The sequence below is a fragment of the Metopolophium dirhodum genome, chromosome 3, assembly GCF_019925205.1.
Source record: "Metopolophium dirhodum isolate CAU chromosome 3, ASM1992520v1, whole genome shotgun sequence".
Classification (NCBI taxonomy): Eukaryota; Metazoa; Arthropoda; class Insecta; order Hemiptera; family Aphididae; genus Metopolophium; species Metopolophium dirhodum.
This window is the reverse complement of record NC_083562.1, coordinates 21,824,765-21,837,914: the sequence shown is the minus strand read 5'-3', so window position 1 is coordinate 21,837,914 and position 13,150 is coordinate 21,824,765. Positions and strand designations below refer to the sequence as shown.

Genomic DNA, 13,150 nt, shown 5'->3' with positions numbered 1-13,150 from the left:
ACTCGCCTTCGTCTCTTAAAAGTTAAAACAGATATATCTTCAAATATGTCAAACCAGTTTGTGTTGGATAATGTCAATACCATGAGCCGTGCAATGGTGGTCGCCGGAAAAACGGTTTGACGTAGACGCCGAGCGTACATCATGCCTTTGATTTCGTTAAGTCAGCCCATGGATTTATACGGGGGATTCTCGAACCATGCAAAATATTACGGTTCCATGGCCTACAAACTATGTATTATGCCAACATTGCAGCGGCGATCGAGGCGGAAAAGAAAGCACCAACCGATTTGGTGGAAAAAATAACGGGGTCGATAATCCGGAAGCTGATCGCGGCTGGTGTGCAGGACTTGCCGCTGGTCACTTGTGTACGGGACTTGCCGCATCAGAATTCGGCTTTTAAAATAGTGGACCCGATAGTCACCGAAATAACGGCACAACATGGACGCCGATCAATGCCTTCTATGTCAAGTCGATCCGTGGATTCAGACGACGAGGGCTGCACGAGCCGTTCAGACTTTAACGGCGTCGAGGCCATGAATCAAATCGAGACATATTATCATTCCATGCCGAATATTGCGGTGACGTTCATCGAAATTGAAAGCGATGTGCCGTCCGGTTCGAGGGGTCGAATGACGGAGTCCGGAATCCGGCAGCACCTAGTCGATGAGGAGGTGCCACCATCCGCTTGTATGGAACTGACGGATTCGGTGCAGGTCACCGGAAAAAAGGTAAAACAAAGACGCCGAACAATTTGGTCCCGCAGCAAAAAATTTTTTGGGCGTATGTTTTGCTGTAGTACAGCTACTGCAGATTAGATAGTTATTGTAAATTATAATTATTAAAAATTAGATTACCTATTGTTTATGTATTATTAATAATGTAAATGTAAATTGTAAATTTGTATAAAAATTAGATTACCTATGTATTATGTTTATGTATTATACCTACACGAAATTGCATTGTTACAAATAATACATGTTTATGTTGAATAATTCAATATCGGTTTCTATTTTATGGTATTATTAATGATGAACACCAAAATACAATTGAAAAAAAAAGTGGGCAAGTGACCCAGTCTCTGTGATTGATGTGTTAAATTTGAATTCAATAATATAAAAACATTGAATACGAAAAACGGTTCTGACTTCTGAGCGAAGACGATCTGCCATCCTAATGACAATATTACTAAGTATATTTTATGATATTACTGCTGTTAAGATAATTTATTTTACTATTAGACAATAGTACAATACGTAAAGTAGATTACAGTAATTTTTTCCAAAAAAATTGCATTTGAAAATGTTTTTGTGTATATACAACAAAATAATATATACATTAATATTTTCAAGTGGGTACCCACACTAAAATGTTTAAATTATAACAAAACTAGCCGACCCGCCACAGCTTCGCCTGTGATTGGTTGTTTATTTTGCCTCCGAAGGATGATATGTATAATTTGTTATTCAAATTTTATCGTTTAATCGGTTCAGTAGTTTCGGAGTTCATCCCGGACAAAAAAAACCGACTTCATTTTATATAGTAGTATAGATATAGATTTGACACATATTTTAAACGTCCTTTAAAATTAGTAATACCTGCGGGCTGCGATCTAATACATAATAAATCAATAAAATATTCGTAATAAATTAAATTAATGGAAATTAAAAATATTTAATCTAGCGAGTGGTGGTTTTCATATTTTAAGTGAGTCGATTCAAGTCTTACTGTATATCTAAAAATGCTATATTGTTGACTTGAGGACCGCCGATCAATACGCACACGCCGCATAGCATTAAATTTACAAAAAGGTATAGCACTAATGCACTATAGTATAGTGTATACAAAAAATAATTCGAAAATCAAGTGCTTGACATTAAATAACATAATATATATTATATTCTACAAACATTATATCATACACATAATTGTGAGTGCGTTGTGCGCTGTACGGTGGAAACAACTAAAATGACGTTGTGTGGACTACGTTCTATGGATGAGGAACGTAACTAAATTAATTTTTGGTTTATAGAAGGTTGCTTCCCATGCATTTGTTATAAGTATCCGTTTTACAGATATACGACATAGCATTATAGGAAATTCGCGTTCACTAGTTTCTTCAATTGTGTGTATCTAATTTTTGTTCAATTATTGAAACTAATGAACGAAAATTTGATATGCCGTACGTTTGTAAGACGAAGACAACAAACGCATGGATAACGTAGGTACTAGTGTGCTCTTTAGCTAAACCACAAAAAAAAGTCAATGATTAACAAAGATAACGTATGGACGTTAAGTTGTTGAGATGCAATAGACTTCATAAGGAAGAAATGTTGTAGGTATCCATCCTAAAAATATACCCGAATTAAATCCAATACATATTTAATTTTTAAAACTTAACATCAGAAGATTTAAGAATTAGGATTGGTACACACGTGAGTTATTTTGACGTGTCAGCGGTGCTACAAAATATAGATAAAATAATATATATTTATCAGGATAATAAAAATGTACCTATATAATAATAAATAATATAAGTGTTTTAAAATGTAACCCAACTTTTACTATACCTAGTGTACAAGTTATTTTATTATCATTATAATTGTTGCGTTATAATATGTGTTTGTGTATAAAATTATACGTACCTATTTAGGAAATATAGTTAATTTATTATTTTAACAATATTACTGTCGATTAATAGGAAAACTAAAAAATGTAATTTAAAATTAATTAAGAGAATTAAAAGAAACTAAATATTTCTCAAATATTAACATTTTAATAAATTAAAAAGTCCATTAACACCATCATGATATTATCAAACAAATAATAAAATTACATTACATTATAAGGCAAATACAGAATTTCTCAAATAATTAATTTTACTTGTAAATATTTAATAAGATAAATCTGAATAAAGTTACTTACGTGATGTATCATAACGCATTCCGTTCAGTTCATCAAAACAAGCTTGGTAAACCACAGCACCCGGTTTTGAAGTTCTCCAACATAACAATAGATCCCAGTGACTAGGACACCAACCAGGATTTAGTACTTTTTCGGGCAGACAAGTCTAAATAGGTATTTCCCAAAAATTATATAAGTACATAAAAATAAGTATAAATATATTTTGTAGAAATAAAGGTATAATGTCTTACGTGAGTAATTGAAATATTTATATAAAAATGAATGAACAGAATTTATATGCCCTACTTATTATTACAATTATTTTGTAAACATTAAAGTATTAAATGATAAAACTTAAAATTAAAATATTGCATTGTCTCCCAGTGTCAGTATCACGACCTTCAAGTGAGTACATACATGAATGATATACTAATTTATTGATTTAAAAATACCTTATTCATTATAATTTATATTTTTTTTTAATAAAACAAGATACCTGAAATTGAATTTTTTATTTAAAAGAAAACTATGCAAAATACAACTATGTATAGGCTATAATTTTGTCAAAATGAAGTAACTTAAATAACGTGGATCACGATTTCAACCATTTCTAGTACCTAAATAGAGCAAAAATGTTATGAATAAGCAAATGCATATCTATGGAGTGGTTTTCGGTAATTTGTAAAAACATTCAGTTAAATACTGAATTCACAAAATTAGTTTTAAACAACGAATCAAAATGTATGAAGATATATCATAGGTATTTTAATATTTGTATGTAGTGAATCTAGTAATAGACTGCATACTTACACAACGTTAAATATAAGTATTCCTGACATTTTCAAATGCATATGATAACTAAAATACTGAATACAAATGTAATTAAAGTCATTAAATTATTAAGTGTTGACGGTTTTTTATTGTTACCTATCATTCGTTTCTAATTTTTACCATCACAAAATAAGAAGTAGGCTCTTTTTATTTCACTGTCCACATAAATAAATTAAGTAGGAACACATGTACATATAAAAATGAGTCTTAATTTTTAGTGTGAATTTCAGTTTTATCCAAGGGTGCACAGAATACAAACCTAGAAGGAGGGGGCAAAGAAATCAATATAACTCTAATATAAATAATATAAATCTCTATTTATTTATAAGCTACAACTATTCAAATTTTAAGTTTATTTATACTCACGTTATTTATAGAAGTGATATTCATTGTAAATTTGATTTTAAATTATTTCTGAAACAAAGTAAATTAAAAACAATACATTAAAACTTCTAATAATATTTTAGTGCCATCAACTAATCAAAATGTATTATAATTTATAAAACTGTTACTAGAAAAATAACTAGGTATTTAATATAACTATTTATATATAATTATATTGATATTTATATTAATGGATAGATAATATATTAAAAGCTAAAAACCTTGTACAAATATTTTCCGTATAACTGTATAATTAAATATATACCAATAATGTATCCAAGAAAGGTATTTTTTTACATTTTCTCGTTTTGAAACAATTTAAATCGATAACAATTACGGTAAAGATGTGCAAGGGTAGTGTTAACTATATCTTAACTATTTTTAACATACACCAAATTTTAAATATTAATACATTTTTTTTTTTAAATTGTTTGTGAAGCTCGGAAACTATGGCCATTAGCTGTTTGTTTTTTGTTTGTAGGAGAGGAGAACTGTATGTTAGTAAACACGTGTGTTTTTGGTTTGGCAGAATTTTTAGTGGGCACCTGTGGGTATCTGCCCGGGTGGGGGATGACGGCACTTCTCTCCGGACACCGTGACTTGCCCGAAGAAAAATGCCACCCGTGAGTGAACCGAGGTTTGGATCAGCGCATATTAATAAATTATGAACAAATAAAGTTTTTACTATTAATATAATATCGTTTAAAAAATATGAAACAATTCTAATTTATTTATTTATCAAATAAAAATAAAATTTGTAGGTACAGAAACGGATATGTAAATAAAATATAAAAGTAAAGAATCAATACAAGAAAAGAACATAATATTATGGGTGTATACTAAAACTGATAATTGATAATTTCTCAGAAGGTATAAAAGCTTTAAAATTGTATGCAATATGCATGGTTTCTCACTAATTGTTTTTATACCGAATAATTTAATAAAATAAACACAGGCACAAGTTTTTTTAATAAGCGTTTGAAGTTAAAATGTCGACAAAATGTAAACAAAAGTACACGGTTTATGTTATTTAGTCATCCCCTACACCTAGAACCGAAGCCAGTTTTTTTTCTATAATATAGCATATATTATGCTTAAAAGTTAAAATATACAACCATAATTCTTATGTAATATAAGTAAAATACCAGAGGCGGATCGTCATTGAAAAAAATGATTTAATTAATGTAAATATTTTATTATTAAATATTCTTAGAAATAGAAGATGATACATTGTCTCCGCTCAATATCATTTTTTTTATTCAATTATAATTTTAAAGATACCTATAATTTATCATTGAATTAAATTTTAACACATCCATTGCAGTGAACCTCTCAATGATGCCGTAGTACGTACACCCGAAAACTTCTATAAGTAGAGCAAAGCCAGTTCACCGATTTTTTTTTTTTTTTATTATATTTCAAATTCAATATTTTGATATTGTGTGAGAATGCTCATAGTAGGTACGCTCCCTAGATGCTTCCATCACTCACGCCACAACAACCACGTCCTATTATATTCTTGTACAAGTAATTTGTTTATTGGATAAAGATTATCAATCGTAATAAATATATATAAATATGTATATTATTATACATCAGCTACATCCGATTTTCGATTGAAATTATAACATGAAACATAGGTATTACATAAAAACTCAAAATATTTTGATAAGACTGATATGAAAACAACTGAACAAAATTAATAATTAATGAGTATTCTATAGCTTATAGTTAACAATTAAAATGTTATTTTAATTAAAGTACATAGAACAATGCATTTTACAAGTTATACATATATAATATATAACCAAACAATGAAGTTGACAGCTACATAATTTAATAATCATTACAAATTATAATGCTCTCGTGATCATATATTTTAATAAATGATGTAACTCAAACCGTAGACAATGAGTATAAATTGGATGTACCAAACATTTATGGAACTTATTTTTCAATACCTATTTAATAGCTCATAAATCATAATAGTACCTATATTAATTATAGAAAAATAGATTTTATATTTTCAATTTAATTATAGAACAGGGAGAAACAAATGTTGTATAAAACTAAAAACCGATCGTGCAGTGAGTAATAATCAATCGTGTAATATATTATTCAAGTAATTTAGTAATATCTGGCAAGGCGTTATAATATGTATACCTAATGTATTAATAAATACAAGTTCAAAAAGTAACATTGGTCATTGGATACGTAGGTACCTAAGTATATTAGTTCAAACATAAAATTTCAATAAAAAAATCCATACCATTGTCGTATACTTGGCTTGGCGTATATAATAGATATATTTACAATACAATACATAGCATTGGTTTAGTAAATAATGTTTTCAAAACAATATTTTTTATCAGTGGCTATGGGAATAAGCTACCTACGCGGCTACGCTACTCATTTATAATACAGTCGAGTCTCGGTAACTCGAACCTCGATAACTCTATTTTTTTCTACAAATCTAATAATCTATAAATTACTACTTTTCCTCATTAAATTTATCTTCTTTATGATGAATTATTATTGCATTTCTAGAAGCTAAAATTAATTTTTTTATTCAAAGTACTTAGTAGTTATATTTGTATATGTATATTGTATATATGTATTATATATTATTTAAATTATGATAATAATTAAATATATGAAGTACCTATGTCCTATGTCCTAGGATTTTTTTAATTAATATTTTTATTAAATACATGATAAATGTTTTCTTTTACAATAAATATCAATATAATATTCTCCAATACAAAATGAGCAACAATGTGTGGAGTCTAAAAAATCATAAATTAATGTTCAGCATTTTATCAAACTTACAGATAAACCTAGGTAGTGAATAAATATAAATTGGGTACATCATTTACATAAAAATAACTAGTAAATTGTTTTGTTACAAAAATAAATAAACATATTCATGGTATTTAGAAATTATTTATTGATTACTATAAAATATTAAAACTATAGTCTATTATGTCGTGATAAGGGAAACACTTCAACGTATTGAATGTTTCGTTTGAACAGAAGGGGTCAGAACTTAGAATAGAACAGAAGTTAGAGGTAATAAAATAGCTCTTTCCTTAAAGTGGTGGATCAAATCCGCCACTTCAATAATACACTGAATTAATCAGTGGCACGAATTTACTAGTCTTGAGCATTAAAAAAAATCTGCAGCCTTTTAGGCTTTAATTTTTAGCGAAACTTTGAAAAGATAGTAGTCACCTATCTAGTAACTAATCTATTATTGATTATGTTTTTGTCAATAACATTGTACAAATAATCGAATAGTTAACAAACTGCATAATTTAAAACGTTCGTCATTCATGTCAGATTGTCACCAAAATATAACAATATCAACATAAATAAATGACACTGCCACTGTAGTCTATAGTTTTGTACATTGTTGAACATATTTTGTAATAGACATGTGGTGTTGAGTTTTGAACAGTATATTTAAATAAAGAATATCTAAACTTTTGTGCTCTAGACATTTTGCACGACTTACAAGGAAGTTATTCCGTTGTACTCTGATACATTTAAACATTGAACTATAATAATTATGCTATGCGAATGCAAAATTCACACATATTAGTATTTATGTACATTTCAATTAATGAAGCAGCGTCCAATTAAACATTAAACAGTATCAAAATAAAGCATCCGTTACGCAATAACAAATACATATTGGTAGGTATAATGAAATCAGGTAAAATGTTCTTTTTATGTGCAAAATTAATATTATAAAGTACCTACCTATACACAATTTTAACATTGGTAAATTCAAAGATAATACATATGCAAGTTATAGGGTTGTAAATTGAAGTTGTAATTTTACACTATAATTGAGTTGATTTTAAATTGTGTGTTGCCACTAATATTTTTAATTTTAAGTTATAAGTTATAATCAAATATTTCACGATGCAGTTTTCGTTGGAAAAGGATTTTTTTAAAATCTAACACTGTCATTTAATGAACTCACTAAAAACTTTTTTTTTAATTTTAAACTATGAGACGTATGATTGCGGTTCGTGGAAAACTTGAAATACAAGCCAATTTTAACATACCTAGTAAATTACTTATACTTATAGATATTATAATAAGTGAATAATTTTGTAACTATCTACAATATGAATAATATCAAATCAAATTACAAATAAAACTGTAATTGATAAATTACACACTTAATTTTGCATTGGTACTTAAATTTAAAATAATTTGACTATTTTTACCTACCTATAAAATATAATCGTACATATTTTTTGTGAAATTAACTTTTTTAGTTGGTAGCTTTTAAAATAATAAAATACCAACTCAATAGATGACTATAATAATAAATAAATAGTAATAAATGTACAAGTAATTAAAATTATTGTATATTTTTGTGTATTTTTGTGTATTTAAACAATAAAAGAATAATAGAAAATGAGAGCCGATGTAAATAGCACCCTATGAAAGGAAAAATGTGTAAATTGCGCCCATGATTTCTTATAATAGGTTTTAATAAGTACATAAGGTTACAATATATAATTACATATTAAGCCACATAATAACATAACTGTACAGTGTATACGGCCGTATCCATTTTCCTCCAAAAACGAGGAACCGTTTTCCTCCACTATCCATGTTCCTCCAATAAATAATAAATAAAACAATAAAATAGTTAATAGAAATAATTTATGCATAGCAAAAAAAATTTTGTCAGGTTATTATGTTTAATACAAATAAAATAATAAAATAGTTAATACCTATAAATAATTTATACATAGCAAAAAAAAAATAAATTGATTCAAATATTATATTTTTTTATAATTATTGGACATTTCAGCAATAAGTGAATACCTGTTTAAAGCAATATATGTTATAAATACGTATCTTTATTAGGCTAATTAATCGATAGCTGATATAGATAGCCGATACCAGAATGTATAATCATCAACCGATAAGCGCAAAATGTGGTCCTAGCTTCACTCTATCTTTATAAAACGGAACGTAATACTACAACAACAATATTTGCTAATATATTGGAGGAAAATAGATATAACTTTAGTCGAAAATTATTTGGAGGAAAATGAAAACCAACCTTTTTTTTTTTGTGGTGGAAAACGGACAGTGGAAGAAAACGGTATCTCGTTTTTGTAGGAAAATGAAACCGCCCGTGTATACAGCGTAATATGGTCATGTTTGTGAGGGAGATTGAAACATTTACTCCCCCCTCCCACCACTATGGAAAAAAAAAATTTGGTTTATATTATGAGCACCATTTAGTACCTATAACCATTGTGATCTGTATAATATAAGTACATGTATAAATGCATCATAAATAAATAATAATTTTATATACATTCTATGTAGATTCGTGCAGTATCTGCGCAGGCGTAAAATAGGTATACCTACCTACTCAAAATAACGTCAAAAGGTTACAACTTTGAAATATAGTCAAGTGAAACTAAGTCTGACTGACAAAATCTGGTTTTTTCTTTCCGAAAAAAAAAATTCCAAAAATAGCTTGGAAGATACCTGCAAATTGCAATGCCGTATTTCAATATATAATTTGTGCATAGTGATTATTACGAAATAATATTATCTTAGTTATGAATAGCTAGCATAGGGAGTCGGACTTTCATGTATTATTTCTATAAAATATATTACTAATACTATAGCTATAGACTATAGTACCTAATACCTATAAATAAATAGTAATAATATTTATAGGGGGACGGAGTGGCCGAGCGGACTAAGGCGTCGGCTGCGACACAGCCGACCCGAGTTCGATACCTCGGTCGCGGGCTACATTTTTCTTCGGAAAGTCACGGTGTCCGGAGAACAAGTGCTGCCATCCCCCACCCGGGCATGGCAGATACCTACGGGTGCCCAAATTAAAAACTCTGCCAAAACAAACACACACGTGTAAACTAATCATAGTACCCTCCCCTACAGTACCACAAGCTAATGACCTAGTAGTCAAAGCCTTAACCCTAATAAAAAAAAAAATAAATTAAATAAGTACTTAAATATGGTTTGCCAGTTTTTAAAAAAAGTCATAAAAGGGAGTCATAAGGTGTTTACTGTTTTAAAATAATAATTTTAATTTTATATTTAACTAGCTGTCCCGGAGTTGCCCTTGCCAAGAATAGTGAAAGCTACATCCTTGTAGAGTCCTCAGTCGGCAAACTGCAAAGCAAGGGGGATTTATATAAATCCACCATGCGGCAAAACTAAATTGAATTTAGTATCTCGTAAATAGTATCTCTAAGGTATTGTTAGGATCTATGGTATTGCGTGAGTGATCAACCAGCCGAGAGCCTCTCGGTATATAAGTAAGTAGGTAGGTGCCTACCCGTAAACATTTTAATTCAATATCAGACTAGTAGTTACATCGTACATTTGAACATGACCATTGACCAATACTATGTATTATAGGCTATAATGCTATATGCCTAATGACTATAGGTGTATATACTGTATACTATAGTACGATAATAATAATAATGAAGACCAAAAACATATAGGTACCTACACAATACAGTATGTATAGGAAGAATATTATCGATATAATTAAGATAAATAACCATTGGATTATAAAAGTACGATGTAATATATTGTCACATAACTAGGTATTCACCAAAGACAATTATGATAAAATAAAAATGTACCACAATTCAAAAGTTAAAATAATACAATCATTGAATAATCATCAATTCCTAACTTTCAGTGATATGTGAAATAACTACGCTGTTTTTATGTCTACTAAAATATTTGAAAATGTCTTCTACAGTTCTACAATAAGTTATTATTTATATTTCATTATTTGTATCAATATATAAATAATGATAAGATTAAATGTACTTATTATTTGAAAAATAAATGGTTAGAACTAGATAACAATGTAATGAGTAACATGACAAGCAAATAAAACAAAAGACAATGTCACTTGCGGAGAAAATTAAAGAAAAACTATTAGATATTGGGAAAAAAGATCCAGATGTAAAAATTAAAATAATAGTTACTGAGATGTATTAAAAAAGTCAGACGAACATATTATAAATCATGCATGGACAGCGGTTTTTTTTCCCCATAAATTGATCTCAATGCCACAGATTGGTTGATTTGATATTTGTGTTATCTTGTATCAGTGCAAAACCCAAGTATTTGGATTTGGACCAATCGTATAGTAGTGTAGTACCATAGATACAGCTAGTGGGGTAATTGGGACTTGGGAGTGCTTCAGCACCCCCAAGCTCTAATTCAACACCCTTTGGCCTGTGTTATAAAACACTAAAATAATGTGAGAAAATAGAGGTTTCTTTATTTTATGTACATTTTATTTTATTTAAAAACCAATTCAAATCGAGGTTTTTCCTAACTTGAACAAAATATTTCAAATTGCCATTACAATTCCAATAAGTTCTGCAACATGTGAATGCAATTTTTCAATTACCTTTATGCCTTTACTAAGCCACACATATACGCAAACCATCAAAACATTTGGTATAATCTCCACTTTTGGAGGTTCAACTCCATGAACAATGGTATATTATATATTAATGTAGGTATTATATTAATAAGAAAATAAATATTAATATAATATATCTACCTTGATTTTTAATTTTTAATTTTAACTAGTAGAGGCTTTATTGTCCAAACCATGATATTTTTTAAATGTATATTAAATGCCTACATTTTTACTTATATTTAAATTTTTTTTAAATAATTGTTGACAGTTAATTATTTTTATAAAATATAAATTAAGTGTGTAACTAACCAAAATTATTTAACTTGTACTAATAAAATAATAATTATGATAAATAATATAAATATAAGATAGAAAATATTAGGTGGATCATACATATTCATTGCTATAAGTAGCAACGAAACACGTTAGTTGTAGATCATACGTAATATGAAAATCGAAAGGTAGATCACACGTTATAATAGACCACTATATCTAGTTACTTTGACTATAGTTTAACAACAATGGGCATGGTATCAAAAATAGATCAAAATAATTATGTAGTAAAATTTCTATGAAAATATTTTGATCTGATCAGTGATGAATGCAATTTAGGATTAAATATTTTGCATATTATAAAATAATTTACAATTACCAAAAGCGATTACCACTATTTTAAAATTAAAATTAAACCAAACATTTTATTATATAGGATAATTTCAAAAATGATTGACAGTTTTTGTATTCAAATATCACTTTTTGTGACAGGATATAATATGTAAATAGATTTGTAAGCAATATTAAATGCTATTTAAAAAAAAATATATGTATAGGTAAATAATTTTAAGTTACGTACTTACGTATCCAACAAAACCCTTTTAAATCATGTTTAACATATTAATATATTATAGCATTTTAATTAATTTTTCGTCGATGTTTATATTTTAGTTAGAAAAAATATACTCCAAATTTTAATGTTTAAAATATATATTATATTATGTAAGTACCTACTTTTTCAATGTGCTATGCCATATGGTTATTAGCTACCTACCTAATACAAAAAGTAAAACAATTTAATTTATTTACGTGTAGGTATACTGTAAATTCCATTATTTTACATGTTTTTGATTGAAATATTTTTATTTAATAAAATATTAAAACATGTGAGTACCTATATAGGTATTATATTATACAATATAAAATAATAATTATTAACACATTTATCAAATAACTTTTAATCTGTTGTAAAATAAAACAATTAAAAACGTTTCTACGAAAAATGTTTTTAAAAAACATGAATTTTGGTTTACATAATAATTAAAATATACATGCATATTTTTTTACAAAATAGAAATATATACTTTCATTTTATCCCCTAAAATATAAAACATGGCTAATTACTAAGTAAATAATAGAGTTTTTTATTACACTTAATATTTATGAAATATGTATACACACCATTTTATATAACATGTATATAGAATATGCAAAATAAAAAAACTAAATTACGATAAACTTGAAATTCACGAACTACGCACACGCGATACTCGAAAATCGGGCGACCGAGTCGAAAAC

At 27.9% G+C, this 13,150-nt stretch overlaps 1 protein-coding gene across 4 annotated transcripts in view; it reads right to left on the bottom strand.

Moving 5' to 3' along the window:
* LOC132941882 (diuretic hormone receptor-like) overlaps nucleotides 1–13,150 on the bottom strand; it is a 92,446-nt gene extending 79,296 nt beyond the window's left edge. For all 4 annotated transcript variants that reach the window (XM_061010101.1, XM_061010102.1, XM_061010103.1 and 1 more), the window contains exons 1-3: nucleotides 13,034–13,150; nucleotides 4,099–4,146; nucleotides 2,923–3,067 (exon numbers count right to left, since the gene is read on the bottom strand). In XM_061010101.1, the coding sequence (XP_060866084.1) occupies nucleotides 2,923–3,067; nucleotides 4,099–4,122 (169 nt within the window). In that variant the 5' untranslated portion in view covers nucleotides 4,123–4,146; nucleotides 13,034–13,150. The remainder of the gene's footprint in view (nucleotides 1–2,922; nucleotides 3,068–4,098; nucleotides 4,147–13,033) is intronic.